The sequence below is a fragment of the Hyperolius riggenbachi genome, chromosome 9, assembly GCF_040937935.1.
Source record: "Hyperolius riggenbachi isolate aHypRig1 chromosome 9, aHypRig1.pri, whole genome shotgun sequence".
NCBI classification, from domain to species: Eukaryota; Metazoa; Chordata; class Amphibia; order Anura; family Hyperoliidae; genus Hyperolius; species Hyperolius riggenbachi.
In genome coordinates this window covers 261,617,534-261,628,383 of record NC_090654.1, presented here as the reverse complement: position 1 = coordinate 261,628,383, position 10,850 = coordinate 261,617,534, and the positions used below count along the sequence as shown (strand labels likewise).

The 10,850-nt window shown below is 40.6% G+C and overlaps 1 protein-coding gene across 1 annotated transcript; it reads left to right on the top strand.

Moving 5' to 3' along the window:
- Positions 1 to 1,485: 1,485 nt before the first annotated feature.
- Positions 1,486 to 7,953, top strand: SIX6 (SIX homeobox 6). Its single transcript, XM_068252152.1, has 2 exons — positions 1,486 to 2,893; positions 6,564 to 7,953. The coding sequence occupies exons 1-2, from the start codon at positions 2,322 to 2,324 to the stop codon at positions 6,724 to 6,726; spliced, it is 735 nt and encodes a 244-aa protein (XP_068108253.1). The 5' UTR covers positions 1,486 to 2,321; the 3' UTR covers positions 6,727 to 7,953.
- The last annotated feature ends 2,897 nt before the right edge of the window (positions 7,954 to 10,850 follow it).

Below are 10,850 nucleotides of genomic sequence, written 5' to 3'. Positions count from 1 at the left end.
GCGGCCATCCTCTGTGAGCATAGCAGAGAATATAGGCACGTCTGCCTATGCCATTTATAGCAAGATACATGCCATGTACTCATCTACTGTGCCAAGGGAGGGAAAAGGGGTGGGAGAAGGGATATATATACCCATTGTATGTGTATATATACATACATACATACATATATATATATATATATATATATATATATATGTGTGTGTGTGTGTGTGTGTGTATATATATATATATATATATATATATATATATATATATATATATATATATATATATATATATATATATATATATATATATTATTTGTATCAGCAACCACAGCAGTGGAGGAAATGATGTAATAATAGGCAATATTTCCTTTTTTGTAGTTGCATTCCAGCGCCCAAGTTTTGGTTGACCCCACAAATTGGGGGACAAATTGGGAAAGCGCCTCGGTTTTTGCGCTGGCCTGCCTGTCTGGCTCTATGAAAATGAGCAGTATTGAAAGCATTTTCCTAGCGCTAGCTCTGAGCCTTCCCATAAATGATGTAAATGGCTCGGAGGGTTTTCTTTCAAGTGAACTGCGTGGATCTGTGAAAATAATATCAGGGTTTTCCGTCAGAATGAGCTTAGCACTGTACTGAGGCGTATCCTAATCCGACCCGACACCTCCAACCATCTGCGGTATCCTATCTGCCTTCTTATTTACCAAATCTTCGCGAGCAAAAGACAAATTGTTCTTGATACTATATAAAAGACGCTTGCATCCATCCTTGCGCGCTGCTGCTGCCGCCTCCGTCCGAAGGGGGGGGGGGGGGGGGTCCTATCTCCCCTTCTTCCTCTTCTTCATATCTTTTGTGGCATCAGCAATTGTCTATATAAAGAAAAAAGAGAGAGGGAGAGAGAGAGAGAGAGAGAGTAGCTTTGGCAGGCAGAATATAGCAATAGGGATAAACATATAATGCAGATGGGTGCATATAATAAGCTTATATCCCTTCCTTTTCTTCTGTGCTTCCCATTGCTGATATGTTTATAGGTTGCGAGTCAAATAAAGCGGGGGGGGGGGGGGGGGGGGGGGGGGGTAGTTGTTGACCTAATCAAGGCAAAATAAGAAAAAAAGCATTTAAAGCCATCAGGACATTAACTGGGGATCCCTGACTGTTAAAATGACCTTCATTGTCACCCACGGTTAGGTCTTGGCTTTAAGATACACCGAAAATGACTAACCTTGTTTTCTCAGTGTTAAATGTATGATTCAAGCTTTATATTAACCCCTCTATAACCAAGACAGGGCAAGACCCCGTTCCCCCCACCCACTTTTTTTCTCTCGACTTGTCGAAGGGGTTAAAGGGTCCTGCCAGTCTCCCCATCCTTTGCCTGTGCTCAGTGTATTTTTCCTCCTATGACCTCCAAATGACTTCTCACTCAGTGTGGCTATTCTCAGCGTTACTCAGCGCCACTGAGCCGAAAAGCACATTTTTTCCTCCCTACGTTAAACTGATAATATTTTTTACACGGCTCAGCTGCTGACGGTGGTGCAAAGACAAGTTCATCTCAGCTGTTCACATGCAGGGAGGATGGAAGGAACGCAAAAGATACAATGTTTCATACCCCCCCTTCTCTGAGTGCCCTTCCAGAAGGCTTTATTATGGCGCAGCCCTGGAAGGAGAGGGAACTGACAGATTGTAACAAGGTGAAATAAGATTGCAGCAAAGCTCCCTTGTCATCGTGTTTTTGGATCGCATGGCACATCGTCTGGACAAGCACATAGGACGCCAGGATTGCCTGTCTGGGGGAATCACAACAGCTGATTTTCATCCACACAGTCACCTTTCTAATTGGATGCCAGTTGCTCTTCAGATGAGAAAATGCTTCAGGTGTTTTGTCTGATCTCATCTCAGTGTGCCAGGCATAGCAGTGTGTGTGTGTAGGTCGCACAGCAGAGCCACTACCATTGAGGAGGAGGAGGAGGATGGTCGGGGCATGGAGTGCCCCTGCGTCGGGACAGTAGCTGGGGAAGCAGAAGGCTGGGCGCTGTCGAGCCCTGGGAGGTGCTGAAACATCTCCCCCGTTCCTTGCCTTTGATTGGCAAAGGCTGACACTGATTGACAAGGAGCCATGGCAACCCAGCAGCCAATCTGCCAACTCCAATAGAAAATCGTTTGTTGGCTCAGGGCAGCTTCTTCCCTTTAACAAGACAAGCAGATCGGCTGTGATACCTTAGCTGGGCTAAGTGCGAGCCAGGAGATCGTGGCCAAGGAGCTTTTTGTCGCCTGGTGTGGTGCCTGCTGCCACTGCTGATCTGCGCAGGGGTCCCGGGTCCAGCCGGGAGGCGTTCGCGTCCATGTTCCAGCTGCCCATCCTGAACTTCAGCCCCCAGCAGGTGGCTGGGGTGTGCGAGACCCTGGAGGAGAGCGGGGACATCGAGCGACTGGGTCGCTTCCTCTGGTCTCTGCCGGTGGCCCCTGCAGCCTGCGAGGCCCTCAACAAGAACGAGTCGGTGCTCAGAGCCAGGGCCATCGTGGCTTTCCACACGGGCAACTTCAGAGAACTCTACCACATCTTGGAGAACCACAAATTCACCAAGGAGTCCCACACCAAGCTGCAGGCGCTGTGGCTGGAAGCCCACTATCAGGAGGCAGAGAAGCTCAGGGGGCGACCCTTGGGGCCAGTAGACAAGTACCGGGTCCGGAAGAAGTTCCCCCTTCCCAGGACGATTTGGGACGGGGAGCAGAAGACACACTGCTTTAAAGAACGAACACGGCACTTGCTTAGGGAATGGTACCTACAAGACCCTTACCCCAACCCCAGCAAAAAGAGAGAACTGGCCCAGGCGACTGGACTTACCCCAACACAAGTAGGGAACTGGTTCAAAAACCGGAGGCAAAGGGACCGAGCGGCAGCCGCTAAGAACAGGTATGAGGAATCTGGAAGCGAAACAAATGCTACAAGTTGATACAGTTACTTTGCGGCACATTGATCAAAGCCGCTAAAAAAAAAAGAAATGCAACAAAGCGGTGGACCAGTGGAGCAGATACTCCGAGCGACCGATCACAATCTTCGATCCGGGCATCTGCTCCGCTTTTGAGTCGGTGTTTTTTGTCAGGCACTAGTTTTAACAAATCTGTCACAAAATCTGTCCCTCTGCTCGAAACAGTCATCACTATCAACATACCAAATGTCCCCTCTGATTTCCAAAAAGTCTTATTTCTGTATATATCAAATATCATATTATAGTAATTGTAACTGAAGAATTAGAGTTTGTATCTGTAGATTTATTTTAATTAATTAAATAGTATTGGTAATGCAATATCTCCCAAAAGCGAATTGAATTGCTATTAATTACTGTTATTAATTACACAAGGCGTATACGAAACGTACTTGTGGTCACACAATACTCTGGTGAGTTTTAACTTATATTTTTAGAAGGGGGAGGGGGGTGCGTGTTCGTTGTTTGTTTGTTTTTATTATGAAGTTTCTCTACTAGTAAACTTTTGGAATGTGGTTCGTAATTGTAGTTTGAGAGCGATGGCATTATAATCAGTCAGTGAGCAGTCCGAGTTCGGAATCTTATTGATATTAGTGAAGTATATTGGATTGCCTCTGCTTATACCGGGGAGGCGTTATTTTCAGACATTTGCGAATATTGGGCATTTCAGAAAGTCTTCGGTAGGAGAACAAATTGTTATTGAATTACAAATAAATTCTGTATGAATTTCTGGTAAACGTAAATTGAGATTATTAGAGAACACAATTAAGGAAGTGGGGAAAAATACAAATGTATACACCTGACTTATAAATACTTTACCTTAATTCTGTATCTATTTTATCTAATCGAATCTATCTATCTATCTATCTATCTATCTATCTATCTATCTATCTATCTATCTATCTATTTATCTATGTATCTTTTTAACTTTCTTCTATAGATCTAGATAGATCGATAGATAGATAATTGATGTGTGGATAACCAGATAATGGATGGATAAATGTAGCTAGAGGATAGACAGGTACTGGATGGATGTATGGATAGATGGATAGATAGTTCCATCTATCCATCTATGCAGCTATCTCTTTATTTATAGTGCCATTAGATGTGGAATAGAATTAGATAGAATACTCCCCCCCCCCCCAACACACACACACACACACCTATCTGCCTATCTATCTATCTATCTATCTATCTATCTATCTATCTATCTATCTATCTATCTATCTATCTATCTATCTATCTATCATCTATCTATCTGCCTATCTATCTATCTATCTATCTATCTATCTATCTGTGAAAGATAGATAGATAGATAGATAGATCATGGATGTATATATTATTATTATTATTTATTTATAAAGCTCCAACATATTCTTTGGCGCTGTACAAAGTAAGACACAAACATGGGGTACAAGATAATACAGACAATGGTGTATACCAATATACAACATACAGAATTGGTACAAAATACAGAACTGGTCATTACAGTGTCAAATGTAACATGATGAATAAAATGTATGACAAATTTCAAGACACAAAAGCAGGAGACAGCGCTGCCCTTGCAATCTTACAATCTAGATAAACAGATAATGGATGGATAAATATGTAGATAGAGGATAGAGAGGTAATGGATGGATGGATAGAGAGCTACATAGGTAGAAAGGATGGATGGATGGATAGATGGATGTATAGATAGATAGATAGATAGATAGATAGATAGATAGATAGATAGATAGATAGATAGATAGATAGATAGATAGATAGATGATATAGATGGATGGATGGATGGATGGATAGATAGATATATTTATATGACAGATAGATCAATAGATAGATAATGGATAGATTGATAGATCGATATAGACAGATGGATGGATAGGTAAATAGGCAGATAGGTATAGATGGTACACACACACACGCACGCACGCACACACACACACACGTGTATGTGTGCTGGTAATTGCTATTCCTGTACTAATGCCTAAATAGATGGATAGATAGATTACAGAGAGGTTGTGGTTAGATGGGCAAATTCACAAGAACACACACACACACACACACACACACACACACACACACACACACACACACACGCACACACACACACGCACAAATACACACACACACACACACACATACAAATACATACACACACACACAAATACACACACACACACACTCTACACACACAAATACACACACACGCAAACAAATACACACACACACACACACAAATACACACACACACACAAATACACACAAACTCTACACACACAAATACACACACACACACACAAATACACACACACACACACAAATACACACACACACAAATACACACACACTCTACACACACACACACAAATACACACACAAATACACACACACACACACACTCTACACACACACACACACACACACACACACACACACACACACACACACACACACACACACACACACACATACACACACACACACACACACACATCATAAACAGACACACACACACACACACAAATACACACACACGCAAACAAATACACACACACACACAAATACACACACACACACAAATACACACACACTCTACACACACAAATACACACACACACACACAAATACACACACACACACAAATACACACACACACAAATACACACACACACACTCTACACACACACACAAATACACACACAAATACACACACACACACTCTACACACACACACACTCTACACACACACACACACACACACACACACACACACACACACACACACACACACACACACACACACACACACACACACACACACACACACACACACACACACACTGTACACACACACACACACACACACACACACACTCACTCACTCTCCCAATGATTTTATTTTCCGATTTATGGCCTTGAAATTTGATATTCTACAGTATAATACAATAAAAAGTAAAAATAAAACACCAATTAAGTTGTACTTGCACTGCACCAGACCAACTGTAGATAGAAGAGTTTGTATTTATTATTAGGAAATAGAATGATTAAATAAGTAAACAGGTTAGCTTTCTATGTATAGCCCCAGTCTCCAATGCTGATGTCTTTCTGCATTAACCTCCCTCACACACTAAGCCCTGCCTGCCTATAATAGATACATCAGATACTCCACAATCCTGTTCACACACACCTGGCAGGCTGGCATTCCATTCCATTCTGCAGGATAACCTGCTGCCCAGCAGTGCCGGGATGTAAAGAGCAGAACATGGAAGGTATGTGTGATAGAAACATGCAAGGCCACGTCCAGCACACAATGCCTGCTGCTGTCATCTCACTGTATAGCCAGCCTGCCAGGCCATTGTCTGTCTATATACATATGGGCCTGCATAGCGCTGTAACACCATCCATCTATTTCAGGAATTTGGTTACCTATAATAATGAGGCTGAGGTGGAGGCCAGGGCTGCTGCTGATCAGCTAATACTGCAGAGCAGGCAGACAATAGCCAGGGAGGGAGGGAGTGGAGGGCTGTGAGGATGAGGATGATGCTCTGTGCTGCTGATGGTGACTGTCCTCTCCTGTTGTGTTTTTTTCTCTGTCAGGCTGCAGCAGCAGGTCCTGTCCCAGGGATCTGGACGCTCATTGGGCCCAGATGAACGAGGAGAACCGCTGGGCTCGGCCTCCAGTCCTGCAGCCAGCCTGTCCAGCAAGGCGGCCACCTCTGCCATTTCCATCACATCCAGCGACAGTGAATGTGACATCTGACCTATGGGGCATTACTTAACGCAGCAAAGAAAAAAACAAAACAGAAAGAAAACAAAAACAGAAAAAAAAATTATCAAAAAAACTCAGAACAGTGCCTGACTAAGCAGGACAGCCGTGGCCACAGGGTGACACCGGGGCTGTCGCTGCACCAGGGGGAGTGTTGATCATAATGTCACCTTCCTTATCCCATTGATGATTGATGATTGCTTAACGACTCGCAGAAGAAGACTGTGAAAGGCTTACTACTACTACTACTACCTTATATTTGGGGGACCTTCTTTGATGCCTCAAATGCCAAGTTGCCAAGACTTTCAGCGCCTGCCCCCCTCTATACATTCTGTGGGTATTTCATGTTGAAAAAGAAAAGAGAAAAAAAGACGCTGTTTATTATTTTTTTGTTTTGTTTTACTTTAAAGTTTGTTTTTATATATTATATAATGACTTATTTAAGGGATTTTTTGCCAATTGTTTAGACCTCTTTTGCTTGTCTGTATGTGCGCAGGTGACTTGTAGACGCATGTGCGCCAAATCTCTGGCTCCGATCGAGAAGCTCAAAATAAAATAATGTGGTGAAAAAAAAATATATTTTTGTTTAAATCAATGACCCATTCTTATATCTGTATTCCATCTATATACTTTTACCCCGTCAGCCAAGTTATTAAGATTGGGAGACGGACAAGAGCCCACGTTACTCCTTCCCTGCCTACTGTTGGGCATGTGTTGCCAGGCTGGTTATAGTGACCTCTCTCCCCAGTGCCTGGTCACTGTGTAATTCCAATGGCGCCCCCAGAAACCAGGAGCGCAAAGTGAACGTTGTTGCCAGTTGTAACAAACATTATTGTCTGAAGATTTGTTACATTTGAACACTTTTGACCGCGTCATAATTAATTCCCTTGGTTATGCTGTCAGCTTGCTACATTTATATAGTTTTCTTCTATGGTGGGAAGACTGTGATATATATATATTACAAGTTAGGTAGATAGATAGATAGATAGATATTGACAATTAATTGATGGATAAGATGCAAACTAAATATAGAGTATAGATACTTTACTAAGTACTCTATTAAGGTGGAGAGAAAATGATTGATTAATGTATTGATTTATTGATAGATAGATAGATAGACTGAGTGGATGGATTGATGGACAGACAGATATAGATTTAAATTATATATAGATGGATTATAGCAACAGCGTCCATCTTTTGGTTGTTAAATGTAATAGATATATGATTATTTAAAGGAAGCTATTCTCAAATAATAATAAAAATGATAAAAATAACAATAACAATATTAATAATAATATAACAACAAAATTGCTAATTATTTTCTATGATGTACAGAGATGGAAGAGAATCTATCTATCTATCTATCTATCTATCTATCTATCTATCTATCTATCTATCTATCTATCCATCCATTATCTATCTATTCTGTGCAAATTAAAATATAAACTGTGATTATCTATCTATCTATCTATCTATCTATCTATCTATCTATCTATCTATCTATCTATCTATCTATCTAATATAGCGACAGATCTACAGACAGACAGCAAAGATAGATGAATGATCGATAGATAGATAGATAGATAGATAGATAGATAGATTTAGAGGTTCTATAGCCAGACAGGCAGTAGATAACTGATGTGTATAGGAGTATTTGTAAAGGAGGTTGTTGCTGACATCATTATGGACACCTGCATTGTTTTAGTATCATTGTTAATATATTTTTGTGATATTTGATTTCCAAGCCCCGTTTCACCCAATTGTTGTTGCCTGTTTGCAGGTTTAGCCACATTTATTTTAATTTGTCAATTCATTATTTCTTAATTTAAAGGCATAGACTAGAGACTGGCAGCCATGCCTTCGCCCCTATTGCTTTATTGTTATAACAGCGTGCTAATCAGCAGCGCTACTGTCTTTCTGGATGGAGGGATGCTTAGTCAGACGGAAAGACAAAGAGAATGTATATCATTCAGCGAGGGAGCCGCAGCTACTGCCCAGGCCGACCCCCGCATCCTATATCCATGGCGCAGTCCCCTCATCACAAAACATGTGGACGAGACCACTGCTATCCGGTAACCGGGACCTTCTCCTAAGTGGGGGTCTCCTATAATCTATAGGACGGGAGGACATTATATAGGAGGCATTTTCAAGGTTGGTGTTCAATATAGAACTTCACTGCCTTAAAGTATCCAATGACGATACAATCCTGATTGTAAACTTATGTAGTGTGTGGAATTAGCTTAACTAGTAAAGCCTATTCAATCAGTTTACACTGCTAGTGCATAGATCTGGTATAGGTGCCCATAAATTATACAACTTTGATTATATAATCTTATGTGGTATAGAGAATTAGCTAAAATATCCAAAACAAAGCCTATTCAATCAGTTTACACTGCTACTGCATAGATCTGGTATAAGTGCATATAAATGATACATTGTTGATTGTTCAATGTTATATGGTAAAGTGAATTAGCTAAAACATCGAATCAAAGTCTATTCAATCGGTTTACACTGCTACTGCATAGATCTGGTATAGATGACCATAAATGATACAATCTTGATTTTACAATCTTATATGGTATACGGAATTAGCTAAAATATCTAATCAAAGCTTATTCAATTAGTTTACACTGATACTGCTGAACATATATGTTGTAAATCTGCCCATCAATTATACAATCTTGATTGTACAATCTTATCCAATCAAAGCCTATTCCATCCTTTGACATTGCTACTACATAGATTTGGTACAGGTGCCCCTAATTGTTACAATCTTGACGGTACATATATAGAGATGTTGGAAATAACCGATCTGACAGTAAATCTGCCAGAAAACCTCATAGTGTGTTGCTAGCATGATGTAGTAGGATGAATTAACTGTTGCATCCAATGAAAGTGTATTCAATCAGTTTACAGCGCTACTACTGTACATAGATTTTGGTAAAGCTGCCAATAGATGATACAATCTCGATTGCGCAATCTTATATAGTATGGGGAATTAGCTAAAGTATCCAATCAAAGCATATTCAATCAGTTTACACCACTACTGCATACATTTGGTAATGATGCCCATACTTGATACAATCTTGTTTGTACAATCTTACCAAATCTATGTAATAAAAGGGTAAACATACTTTGAATGGATACTTTACGACGTCCCTCACATAACATAAAAGTGGTAAGATTGGACAATCAATATTGTATCATTATTGTGCACCTTACTGCTAAGTACACACAATGCAATTCTCTGACAGATTTACTGTCAGGTTGACTATTTCCAACATGTCTGATCTGATTTCTGATCAATTTTGGGATCAATTTTCAATAGAAGTGAATGGAAAATCGATCGAAAATCAGATTAGACATGTTTGAAATAGTTTATCTGACAGTAAATCGGTCAAAAAATGGCATCATGTGTACCTTGCATTGGATTGTACAGTCAGGTTTTTTTCATCGATAAGCATCTTTACAGAAATCTTTAGAAATGTATTTTTCCCTATAGAGATCATCACAGGCAGGGCCGGTTTAAGCAACAATGGGGCCCCAGGGCAAAATAAACCTGGGGGCCCCCCCCCAACATATACCTCGGAACAAAATTCGGCATTAGGGACCTTTTTTGCAGCTGGTATAGTCAGGGTATGAAGTCCCAATCGGTCAGAGCTCCACATTCTGGCTATCCCAGCCTGCATGGGGGACAAGGGGTTAAAAAGTTTCAGGAGGGGGGACCCAACATAATTAAAAAAAAAAAAATTCCCACACTCTAAACATAAAAAAAAATTAGGAAAATAGGAAAAAATGCCAGGGATCTTCATACAGCCATATTGCGGCTGTATAGCGATCCCTGGCCAAAGCATTGCGGCTGCGTATGGACCCCCTGGAAACACTGTCAGGAAATGTATTGCTCTTTCTTTTTATACATGTAAAATTACACTACCGTTAGGTTTGCTACTAAAAGTGACATTTACCGCATTTAAAACTATACTTTTTTCCTTCTAAACTTTAAAATCGATTTTCTCAAAAACTATAAGGTCTTTTTGAAAAATTGTTTTTTTCATCTTATTCCTAATGATCTCCTTAACATATCCTGCAAATTTAGGGTTTCTAGCATTTAAGGTGGA